This window comes from Osmerus eperlanus, chromosome 13 (assembly GCF_963692335.1).
Source record: "Osmerus eperlanus chromosome 13, fOsmEpe2.1, whole genome shotgun sequence".
NCBI classification, from domain to species: Eukaryota; Metazoa; Chordata; class Actinopteri; order Osmeriformes; family Osmeridae; genus Osmerus; species Osmerus eperlanus.
Genome location: NC_085030.1, coordinates 7,178,352 through 7,191,181, shown reverse-complemented (window position 1 = coordinate 7,191,181; position 12,830 = coordinate 7,178,352). Strand labels below are relative to the sequence as shown.

At 46.0% G+C, this 12,830-nt stretch overlaps 1 protein-coding gene across 6 annotated transcripts in view; it reads left to right on the top strand.

Annotated features, from left to right (window-relative positions):
• LOC134033054 (ecto-NOX disulfide-thiol exchanger 2-like) overlaps positions 1–12,830 on the top strand; it is an 81,141-nt gene that overhangs the window by 40,924 nt on the left and 27,387 nt on the right. For all 6 annotated transcript variants that reach the window (XM_062477174.1, XM_062477175.1, XM_062477171.1 and 3 more), the window contains exon 3: positions 9,435–9,566. In XM_062477174.1, the coding sequence (XP_062333158.1) occupies positions 9,435–9,566 (132 nt within the window). The remainder of the gene's footprint in view (positions 1–9,434; positions 9,567–12,830) is intronic.

The following is a 12,830-nucleotide window of genomic DNA, read 5'->3' as shown; positions in this document are numbered from 1 at the left end:
TTTGATTTGGCATTGATGTGGAATTCCACTCTCTTATTATCTTCTAGCCAGTGAGATGTACTGATGACAACACAGGAGTCCAAGCCCTGTTGTGACATCTGAGACAGGCACTTACAGAGCCACCTTTCTGGAGCACAAGACTTTCACTTCTGCTCACCACGCTGAGGCAAATGTTCGGTCACAAAAGTCCCTTCTAAATTTTTCCCAGCATAATCTGTTTTGTTACATGGCCGTTTAGTTACTCTTATTGAATTACCAGCCACCATCAAAGATGTCCCTCTGCTATCTCCCATACATAAGATAACAAGTAATTAGGAGGTTGATATCCTGGTTCTGTCATTCTAACTAGAACAAAACTAGATCTCATCTTTAGCTCTATCTTGTTGTGACAGATACAACTTCAAAAGAGAAAAACTGATTTAAGGAACTCTTGTTGAGTGTCAAATTTTACTCCAGGTGCCAAAAGTCTATTTGTGTTTTTCTTCCAGTAAACAAGGGTTTTGCCTGTTAAGTGTTTGTATGTTAAACAGAGCTAGTGTCACAGGCCTGGACATGGTGACTTGTCTGTCTGTGTGTGTCGTTGTACAAAAATCCAGCTCAATTCAAAGGACTTGCAATGTTCTCCCTGAAGTCTTTTCTGCACCGAAAACCAGAGTGAACAGATAAGTGAGCCAAATAGATAATCTGATTTTTCTGAGTTCTCTTCTGTGGTATTGTCTTATAACCCTCTTTGTAGTGTAGCATCCCTGGGGCTGGAATTGACTTTGTATCTCCTCAGAAAGGGGTTCTGCTCTGAGTTTGGGGATCCCTTCTGTAAGCCTGTCTCTGAGAGAGACAAAGGAGAAGGAAACTGGCAGTGTAAATAACTATGTTTAATCGGGGCTGCAGGCCTGGCCACTTTCAGGAGTTATAGAGATATTGATGTTGTTATAAAGATCAAGTATTTTCTCATCTGTTTGTGTCTGTACACAGATAAACTATTGCTGTCACTATATTCATCAGTTATAGCGATAGTATTTAAACCAACATTCTCACCATCCAATTTCTGTTACCTTAAAAGTGAAAAAACTTGAATATTGTAAAAGTATGTTTTACAGTCAATTCTTCCTGCTTCACCTTGAAAGACTCTTTCTCTCCCCTCTGTTTTTCTCCCTCTTTCTCTCTATCTTTATCTCTCTCTGTAAGGCTTTTGTTTGAGTTGATTGGTGAATGGTTTTGATGAATACTTTTTGCTCAAATAACCTTAAAGAAAGACTGCCTCCTGAAAAGATGGAGTTTTTCATTAAAATCCTTCTCACAAGCTAATTGCAAGCTCTCAATGGGATTTTCAGCAATAGCATGGGGAAATGTTCTGATATCTGCTTCAATTTGCTATGGTAATCCTTCATGTGGTGAGCAAGCAAATGAAACCTGTTTGTCTGACACTGAGGTACAGCTTCCATTTTTTGGTAGATTATATATGTTAGGAATAGGAAACCACAGAGCCCTTCAAGATAAAAAAAAAGTCCAGACCTTTATTGATTAAATTCTAGATACTGTATATAGAGTATATAGATTTCCTCTCCATGATACTGGATTGAAATGGGATGAAAAAGCAATATGTTGCAATATTGAACAGCAGTAGATGAAAAGGAGTGCTGAAAGATACGCTTCATTGAGATGTCAGGCCGACATTATGCAAATCTGACTTTCCAGTCAACATCATTTATTTAATTACATTTATTTCTGCAAGGACTAAATTTTATGGCCGTGCCTTCCCTCTTCAAAGGCCTCGTCAGTGTGTTGTAATTAATGTCTGTTAATGAAGCTGTTTTGATTAATGGAAAGGAATGAGGAGGAGAGAGAGCAGAATGAACCAGAGGCTGCAGAACAAACATCTTCAGTATCTGGGAGGAAATTCCAGCTCAGCCCCCAACCCTCTCATTTGTACATTAATGAACTATTCACACGATCATCCGTCAGTGTGGATTCTGTTGCAATCATTTTGACAAGAGCATGTTATCATTCCAGCACTTTAAATAGAACCATTAGTAACATTAGAGGAACATTCTAAAAAAAGGTTCCATTTGTACTTGTTAGGTTTCAGGTAGAACTGTTTTTGTAACACTCTAATTGATTTGTTTAAATCCTGGGATAGATAGATTACATGGTCCGGGTTTTTGCCCTTGTCAGTCTCCAGTCTACCAGTTTGTTAGATCAAATATAAGTTCTTGCATGTAGCCTGTATACACTGTACATTCACATTGTTAAATTATACAGTAGTAAACACAATTCTCAAGTAAAGTATGGATACGAATAATTCAATCATGACATTTGTCCGATAAGATCACTCATAAATCTTTGTGTGTCCTTTGCACAGATTCAGTCCCTTTGAATTACAGACATAAAGGCAAAGTGTGAGATAATTGCATGAATTATGTAGGATGTAAAATCACTGGCCACTTTCTCATCAATCAGCTTGTGTCTGTCTTTGAAGATGTCTCTTTATATAATCAACGAGGGAGAAAGCTGCGTTACAAGGATGCTACCATCTCCAGTGCCTGGTTTCTGCCAATAGGACCACCTGAACTCACCTCCATACTTTTTTGAGCAAAAAGTATGTCCCCTAGCTAAATCCTGTTAAGGTCACAGGTCTGGATGAAGAGGAGGGTGTTGATTGGCTACCTAATGCAGGCATGTGTGATTTGATGTGTGGTCTGCCAGAACATCCCAGATGACCCCGTCCTCCCTTCAGAGGGCCCTGAGTTGCTCTGAAGTGACATTTTTATGGATGTTAATGCCTGATGGTTTTATTGATATACATGTAGATCTATAGAGATGTGGAGGTAATGAGAACAGTGCTAATAACAGTCACCTTCAGGAGCCTGCTGGAAGTTGATCTCCCACACTGCTCATATCTGTCTCTGTATAATGAATGAAGGTAACTTCATTAATGAACACATCGGCCTTGCTCTGTCTCTTCAGAAACACCACCTCTGGCTGAGAGGGGGAAGATTCAGTAGCACTGTTTGTTCTCTGAGGTAAAGCTGGAGTCTCTGTTGGGGTATTCTGACTGGCAGCCTTATTTTGACTGTGGTTAGAAGCTTGTTTTGACTGATCTTGTCTTGTGACTGGAAGACAGTTCTGTAGGGGATCTGAATAGCCTCTAGATTGACTGCATCCGTCACATGACTGATGAGTCCATCAAGCACTGTTGTGGCATGCTCTATAATCAAGGAACCAATGGAATCACTAGAACATACCGTATAATATTAGAATTTACAAACTGCCTGATTTAATTAATAATATATTTATTTATTATTTATTTATTTTCATTCATAACTCTTTGCCGTTCTCCATGTCACTTCTGCTCCAGCTATGAGGGTCACAGTCTTCATAGATTAGATCACATGAAAGAAAGCAACCACTGAATTTGTCTTTTTTATTAGCCACATGTGAGCTCAGCTCCCAACTAACTTTCCATTGGAATAATTCACTTTGATGATGAAAACTCAACAGGAACTTTTTCAATTACTTTTCAGGGGGAGGTCTTTCCACTGTTCTCTGTAGTAATTACCTTATGTTCATCACTGCTTTTGCAAAATCCCCTCATCTTGAGGTAAGACATGTTTGTCAGGGCTGATAAGTAGGATGTCCATCACTTGTCTTAGTTTTGAGATTACTCTCATGTACTATCTGGTGTAGAGGGTTGGCGGGAGAGAACTCAAGAGTACTCCTACTAGTTGTCATAACTGTCAGATCTACAACTCTAAAAGTGATTGGTCCCAGGTTGGGTCCTGGCCAGAGCTCTGTGACCTGTGCCTGGTGTTAATCAGAAACCCCCTTAGATCTGGTAGGAAGCAGTGCTCTGAGCAGATCCTATTACTGTGTGTCAGCATCCAGTAGGGATGGTGTGACTCCTTATAGAGGAGGGGTGGGGGGATGGGGAGAGGTCTTGACAGGTCCTAACAGACTGCTGCTGCTGTTGTTGCTGGATTCAGGCATGTTGGGTCCTGGCCAAGGCTCTGTGACGTGGAGTTGAGCTCATAATAAAACCCCTCTTTGATCAGATCAGCATCCTTCTGAAGAGATCCTATGAAGCTTATCCTTTTGTATCTGCAGATGTTGAAACATCAAGCATAGTCATTTCTTTAAGTTGTTGATCAGAGCCAATATCTTTATCACATCCCACAACTCTTGTATTCATAACCGCTCTCTATCTGATGCAGACTGTGTCCTCAGATCCTAAATCAATATTCCACCTGCAGATAGATGGTGCACATCTGTTTGAGATTCACTCTCACTAGCAGGATTGTACACAAACACACTACCGAGAGGTGTGAACATGGCACAGATCAATAAGACAACAAACATCATATAATAGCAAAACTCTATCCACCTTTCATCTTACAACCCAGTTCTATTGTCTAAGACATTGTTCTTTGTGAAGCAATTCTTCTTTGGGCCCAGTGACCATGCTGCATCATTATAATCAATGAACCAATCAATGTGCCCTAGAATCTAATCTCTCATCAAGTAACCATCCTGTTTCTAACTGTCGATGATTTGTCTGTGATGGATTGTTTTGTCGATGGTGATAGCATTTATTGAAGACACGTTTGCGGGTTGTCGACCCTCAAGGGTAGATGGGGATTAGCCAAGTGGTTCTCAAAGTGTGGTCCCCGGACCCTTAGGGATCCCCGGACCATAGCCAGGGGGTCCGCAAAATATATATTTTTAAATTGTGCTGTATCATTAAAAAGGTGAAAACAAGGTATTATAATCTACAGATGGGTGACTATCTGCACCATTAAAATAAACATATTGTGTCCAGTTAAGAGCACAAAGGGTATGCTGAATGGGTGTAACGATTTGGGGGGGTCCTTGGAAAATGTTCTCTCCTGTAAGGGGTCCCTGGCTCCAAAAAGTTTGAGAACCCCTGGATTAGATGATGAAGTGCTTCCTCATTCAGAAAGTAGTTCCCATTCAGTACAAATATATATATATATATATATATATATATATATATATAATAAAGTCTATATGGGGTCCCCCTCTGTCTCTATCTCTCTCTCAATCTCTCTGTCTCTCTTTGCATCCGTTTCTGTCTCTGTCTCTGTCTCTCTTTGTCCCTATCTCTCCATCTATCTCTCTGCTATCTGTCAGTGTAATCTGTGTCTCTGTCCTTCACATTCCTCTCTGATAAGCAGAAGTAAAGCTTCTGCTTCCCACTGACACGCTGCACAAGTGCTTCTGCATTGTCTAAATGGACAAGGATAAGAGATGTAATGCTGTTTGCTCAAAGCCTACTACACAGGGAAGACACATCCAGATATTTCAACATGGCTGTTTCTCTCATCTTCTTCAAGGTTGTCTTGAATAATCCTTAAGACCTGGGTACGTGTACAGTTACATGGTGTTCCTCAAGACTGTGCCAGACCACTCAGCCCAGCACAAAACGAGTCATCTCCATTGAATCTCTTTCTTTAGAGGAAAAGCAGAGATGAATTTGAAAGGATGACGAAGGTTGATGAAATACACATTTGCAATATCAGGCTTTGAGGTTCTGTTTGTGCAATATGAACGAGGCAGAACATTAAGCCAAAAGGAATGATTCAGAGCGCAACATTTTTACATACTTTAAAGCACAAAACAGTGTTTTGTGTAAAGCTGGCTGAAACAGTGTTATAGTGATATGCATTATCTCTTATAAAGAGTGTGGCTTGGCCATCATTTTGTAAACCTAACAGTCTTGGGAGGAATATTCACCTTAAACTAAATGTGTGTGTACAGAATCCAAACAGGAATACAAGATGTGATGCCTTATGTTATTGGATATGGAGCTGATGTCGAAGGTCGGGCCATTCGGTACCAGTTTGAGAGTGTATAGTAACTGCTGTGTGTGCTGTGTTGAAGGATGGAGGTTCCCTGGTACAGAGGATCTGCTGTGTGTGCTGTGTTGAAGGATGGAGGTTCCCTGGTGCAGAGGATCTGCTGTGTTGAAGGATGGAGGTTCCCTGGTACAGAGGATCTGCTGTGTGTGCTGTGTTGAAGGATGGAGGTTCCCTGGTGCAGAGGATCTGCTGTGTGTGCTGTGTTGAAGGATGGAGGTTCCCTGGTACAGAGGATCTGCTGTGTGTGCTGTGTTGAAGGATGGAGGTTCCCTGGTGCAGAGGATCTGCTGTGTGTGCTGTGTTGAAGAATGGAGGTTCCCTGGTACAGAGGATCTGCTGTGTGTGCTGTGTTGAAGGATGGAGGTTCCCTGGTGCAGAGGATCTGCTGTGTGTGCTGTGTTGAAGGATGGAGGTTCCCTGGTACAGAGGATCTGCTGTGTGTGCTGTGTTGAAGGATGGAGGTTCCCTGGTACAGAGGATCTGCTGTGTGTGCTGTGTTGAAGGATGGAGGTTCCCTGGTGCAGAGGATCTGCTGTGTTGAAGGATGGAGGTTCCCTGGTACAGAGGATCTGCTGTGTGTGCTGTGTTGAAGGATGGAGGTTCCCTGGTACAGAGGATCTGCTGTGTGTGCTGTGTTGAAGGATGGAGGTTCCCTGGTGCAGAGGATCTGCTGTGTTGAAGGATGGAGGTTCCCTGGTACAGAGGATCTGCTGTGTGTGCTGTGTTGAAGGATGGAGGTTCCCTGGTACAGAGGATCTGCTGTGTGTGCTGTGTTGAAGGATGGAGGTTCCCTGGTGCAGAGGATCTGCTGTGTGTGCTGTGTTGAAGGATGGAGGTTCCCTGGTACAGAGGATCTTCTGGGTCTTCAGGCTCCTTCTTCCAGCTCCTCTGTCACACACCTCCCTCTCTGTGTGTTAGCTAGCACACTCTGGGCTCTGCAGACGCCACCACTAATGATAAGAGCTCTGCGATTTTTATTATAATTAAGAGATGAAAGGAGTGAAGTGAAGGGCACTTACGTAATTAAATGTGTGTTTGCGTGTGTTTGTGAATGTGTTCACACGTGTGTGTGTGTGTGTGTGTGTGTGTGTGTGTGTGTGTGTATGTATGTGTTACAAAAAGCTGCGTTGCATAAGTATACAAACAGTTAATCCATTTTAGAAAGAGTGTGTGTTTATTTTTGAAATGCTGATCGATTTTATATTCTACTTGGGATGATCCTTAGATTGGCACGTTGTGCTGATCTAGTCGTGTTGATGTGGTTGTGCTGATGTTGTCTTTAGGTGGGGAGAATCTCTGCTGACACACAACTACAAGCCAAAAGCCAATCACACACACACGCACACACACTTGCATACACAAGAAGGCTGTTCCACTGTGCATACATTTTATTTTGCTTGCTTTGTGTTTTTTCATAAACACAGATGGATTACTCTGTGGAATGTACTCTAGAACAGCTGTCAACCATCTCCAATATTGTGTCCACATGGAAATCTGGGTAATTTAGTGTCAAAGTTGTTTTTCACTTTGAAATGTATACATGCAATCTCTCTCTTTTAATGGTCTCTAATTGTCCTGTTGGCTGTTGCTCCTAATACATTAAATGAGCTGAGCTCCTCTTAGCTTGCTGGGAGGCCTGCAGCCAACAGAAGTTAAAAAGCTTTAATTTCCCATCAGCCTACTCAGTTTACTGTCCTGCAGCTCCTGGTCAATCAGAGACCAGATGCACAGAGACCAGGGAGGCCTGGGACTGGGGTCCCCAGCAGAGACCAGGGAGGCCTGGGACTGGGGTCCCCAGCAGAGACCAGGGAGGCCTGGGACTGGGGTCCCCAGCAGAGACCAGGGAGGCCTGGGACTGGGGTCCCCAGCAGAGACCAGGGAGGCCTGGGACTGGGGTCCCCAGCACCACTCTGAGGCTTTTGTTTTATCTGTAGTTGTAAGAGTATGTACCGACTTTTTCCTCTGTTTGCTATTCAAACACAGCCTCTGCTCTATTGATGGGATGGACGGGTGCTGAGAGGAGCATTGCCAGAGATCTGCCCTCAAGTTCACACTGTGCACTCTGAAACCCTGAGACCTGCACTGAGGGAGGGAGAGAAGGAGAAAGGGAGGAGGGAGAGAACAATGGGCGGGGTTTGGAGAGAGAGAAGGAGGGAGGCAGAAGCAGCATTTGAGAGAGAAGGTTTAGAGGAAGAGGAGGAGGGAGGGGGGAAAGGAGGTGAAATAGAGGAAGAAGGAGGAGAAAAAGGAGACGAGAGAAGGAGGGAGAAAGTAAAGGAGGATGAGAGGGAGGGAATGCATGCATCATCAGGAGGTTTTTCCCCTCCAGGAGCCCAGATCATCATACAGGTCTTGAAGCAAGCAGAGAAAACCTTGACCCAGCAAAAATCTCTCTGTGAGGCCTCCAGCCAGCTCCCAAGTTTGGCTGTTTAGAATGAAAAGCTCAACCATGCAGATTGAGGGTGGATAATGAGTGTGTCTCAAGCTCTAAATGGCCTCATGTTGTTTAGTCGTCATGCTGGCTTCTCAGTCCTGTTTGTTGCGACTGGTCAGTCAGACTGTTCATATGAAGGCTGTTTGTCTGGCAGTAAACCCTGTCCCTGACACCACTCTGGCGTTACTAACAGCTCCTGTTGCTTTCTCAGTGAAACTGTTAACGTGCGTTAGTATCTAAACAAGCCTCTCAGCCTAATGTACCCCCCCAGGCTGCCACCATGGCAATTGCTGTAAAACCACAATAAACTGCAGTAAAACTGCAGTAAAGCAGTTCCTCCCTTCTCTTCCCTGGTCATATAACTGTTAAAGCCTCCCTACACCCAGTGGAACAGCTAATGTGGCTGTAATTGGTTAACACCAGGGTCGGACTGGCCGTCGGGAGAGTTGGGAGATTTCCAGAACGGCCAGTCAAACGGCGTGGCATAATGTTTTTTTTTTTAAATATTTAATAATACAACACGGTCGTGGGCCGGTCTGCGTTTCAAAGTCCCGGGCCGTTTTTCAGTCCCAGTCCAGACCTGGTTAACACGTTTCATAAGCTCCCGTCAGGGACATTTGCACACACAAAACATACACACACACAAACACACACTAGCTCCCCAGTGTGGGTGGTGACCCAGACCTTTGAGGTGTGAAGTGTTGTCTTCAGCACTGCTTGATATTAGCACCCAGTGTGTGTCAGAGGGAGTCAGGTGGCTAAGCGGTTAGGGAGTCGGGCTAGTAATCTGAAGGTTACCGGTTCGATTCCCGGCTGTGGACGTAGTGTCCTTGGGCAAGGCACTTCACCCTACTTGCCTCGGGGGAAGTGTCCCTGTCCTTACTGTAAGTCGCTCTGGATAAGAGCGTCTGCTAAATGACTAAATGTAAATGTATCAAATAAAAGAGCTAGCACCTAAACTCTGGAGATTTTTAAAACCAAGGGAGTAGAAGGACACTGACTGGTATAGTTCACTCTGTTTTTCTGTATGTATACAACGTATAAATTGTCCCAATCTCTCTCCTTCTCTCTCTCCCTCCTTCACTCTCTCTCTCTCTTCCCCCTATCTCTCTCTCTCTCTCTTACAGAAGGAGTTCGTAACATGGCCATGGACTCCGGTGCCATGACGATGCCCATGACAGACCCCAACGCCTGGGCCACAGCCATGAACAACCTGGGCATGGCTCCCATGGGCCTGGCCGGACAGCCCCTCATGCCAGGTACACATCTTTATTACTGTTTCTCCACACCTCAACACTGTAACTTTTCGAGATGAATGCCTTCATTTAGCAGACGCTTCTATCCAAAGCAACGCGCTGAGAGGGATTTGAACCTGAGACCTCTAGATCTGCAGTCAAATGCTCCACCACTGAACTGTACTTTCAGGTTAGTAATGATGGAACACAGAGAAGCGTATTGATCCGTATCGACGAGAGTAGTGCAGTGCCTGCGCTGACCTGGCCGTCTCCAACTTCTCAGTCGAGCGCTGGAGCCTTTCCGGAAGCTACGCCTCATGTTGGCCGGCGTCAGACACGCTCTGTCCTGCTATCACAGTGAGCCGACAGAGCTGAGTCACTGAGATATGAATGCAAAGGAGTCGAGGACTTTGTTCACAGGCGGAGGACTTGCGGTTCGCAGTCACAGTGTGACAGAGATGGATCCTTACCACCTCGGCCACTTGTTTGGCTCATTGACACCATGGATTATGGGTGTGTTGATTACAGCAGAATCTTAGTTCCTCTAGATGGCTGTTGAGCCCAGACAGTCGCGTCAGGCCTCGAAATAATGTCATTTGGACGCAGTCAGTGTGTTTAGTGAGTTGGAGGATTAGGGACAAGTCTCCAGTGTGACACGCAGCTCGTGGGGAGGACAGCCATGTGGGATTGAGAGTACGCCTTCCCTGTGTCGTCTGTCACTTAGGGATGCATGTCGTTGGTCCGTCCTCGGCGGAAGGGAGGAAACAGTGAGAGGGGAACGCCAGCTCCCTCCAGACTGAGGAGACTCCACCAGCGTTGGTTTCACGGTTTGGACCAGAGAAGGTGAAGATGATTGAAGCCCAATGAGGCTCCACTGAGAGCCGCGTTCAGCTGCTGTTTGTGATGGTTTCAGCACGATCACATGTCTGGGTAGTGTGAGGTTCACCCTGACCAGGTCTGGTCTCAGGCTCTGTCTCTTGGCAACAGCTCTCCTGAAGCCTTTTATTAAATCACCTCCTCCATCTTTGTTTATCCTGCTCCTTCGTTTCAACAAAGCTACGGAAATATGCTGAGAGCTCCACTCACAGTCCATATTTCAGCCAAAGTAGCTTTGGAGAACGATAGTCCCACCTACTGTGATTTTCCTATTCAATTTCATTTGCACCAATTACTGCTGGCAGGCTTAGCCCACTCTGCTCTCTACAAGCTAACTGCTCACACGATGGCTCTGCCAAGCTAGTGATTGCTGTGGACGTGGCGTGATGGAGAGTTTTGTCTTCTGATGGGAGAGAGGAAGCCTGAGGGAGAGACGGAGAGACTTGCGTGATGGGAGGCGCCCTGGAATCCTGTGTGTTGATCACTATGGAGACACCTATCATGGAGGTTGTTGGGATGGACTGTATCCCAGAGGGTGGTGTAGAGAGGGGGGGAGAGAAGGGAGGGGCACAGGAGGACGAGAGAGTGAGTAACACCACATTCTCGCTGCGGCATACTTTTACAGACCTCCGTGCAAGTTCATCACTTTTACAGCTTCTTTGCATGAGTTTTGAAACATCGGGCCTCTGATTGGTGTTACAATTCCACACGGACCCCGAACAGTTGAGCTCTATACATGAATGGAAACCCGCCCCACCATCCGCCATTGTGAGAGCGTGGAGTGAGACAGACAGCTGGGCTCTCCCCCTCCGTCACCTGGAGGGAACAGCTGATGGACTCCTCCTACTCCTCCACCAGCCGTCTCTCTCTCCCTCAGGCCCAGTCCCCCCCGTCTCTCTCTCCCTCAGGCCCCCCCTGTCTCTCTCTCCCTCAGGCCCAGTCCCCCCCCGTCTCTCTCTCCCTCAGGCCCAGTCCCCCCCCCCTGTCTCTCTCTCCCTCAGGCCCAGTCCCCCCCTCCGTCTCTCTCTCCCTCAGGCCCAGTCCCCCCCCCCTGTCTCTCTCTCCCTCAGGCCCAGTCCCCCCCTCTGTCTCTCTCTCCCTCAGGCCCAGTCCCCCCCCCGTCTCTCTCCTCCTCAGCCCCCCCCCCGTCTCTCTTTCCCTCAGGCCCCCCCCCGTCTCTCTCCTCCCTCAGGCCCCCCCCCCCGTCTCTCTCTCCCTTAGGCCCAGTCCCCCCCTCCGTCTCTCTCTCCCTCAGCCCCCCCCCCCCGTCTCTCTCTCCATCAGGCACAGATGATCTGGATCCTGCCGCTTCATTACCATCTTCTCTGCTGAGTCAGCTCTCAGCCCCTCCGGATGCTCAACCAGATTAGGACTGATAGATGTTTGCCTGAGTCTCTGTGTTCCTCTTCACTCACACTCGTACACACATATGCTGGGTCTGGATTCAAGCACAATGCAGAACAGTGGTAGTTAGTACAGGCATCTGAACGCTGTTATTTGCTAGATGCTAGACTGGAGGCTTTGTTCTTGGGCAGGTCTGCTTTTTACCTTTGAACTAATCCACCCGGATGTTCTATTGATTCTCCGTTACGAGGGAACGTCCTTCATGGTCTCATCCTTTGTTTGCTTTTCCTCTGACCAAAGTTAGAACGCTCCTTCTCTGCCCCTCACAACCTCCCAGTGTGTCTGTGTGTGTACCTGTGTGTGTGTGTGTGTGTGTGTGTGTGTGTGTGTGTGTGTGTGTGTCTGTGTGTGTGTGTGTACAGTATCTACTGTATGTGTCGATGTATGTGGGTGTTTACTGTATCTATGTATCTGTGTGTGTTTGTGTGTGTACCTACGTGTGTGTGTCTGTGGTGGTTTAAGGGGTTGTCTTTGAGTATTGCCTGCAGCAGTACAAATTCCCCTGCCAACGAATACAAGAGTAGAACTCCACAGTGTGTTTGTTATTTTTTTGGAGCTGGATCGTGTGACCTTACGTCAGAGTTGAGCTATCTGGAACTGCAGTGTGAAACCAGAGAAGCATTGTGTGTGTCTGTGTGTGTGTGTGTGTGTGTGTGTGTTTAGGCAGGGGCCTTGATTCCTTCCCAAGCCATCTTATTTCAGCATGCCTTAAGTGATTACTGTATCACTTACATACACAGACAGGTGTTAGGCAGTACTATTGAATAAAGGTTGTATATTTATCAGTGATATACTGCCCTGCTATGTTTGTGAAGTTTGTTACAGAAACAGTACTTACACTGTGACTCAGACCACACATTGTTATTGAATAGAGGCTGTGGTTCAGTATTGATACCCTGTAAGTTTGTTCTCCAGAGCTCATGCTTTGTGCAGCTCTGAGAGATCTGGACTGAAGAAGCTGGCCTCCGGGCAGAGCTCTCCCTAGTGGAGTCTCTCTGCAGGGGACCA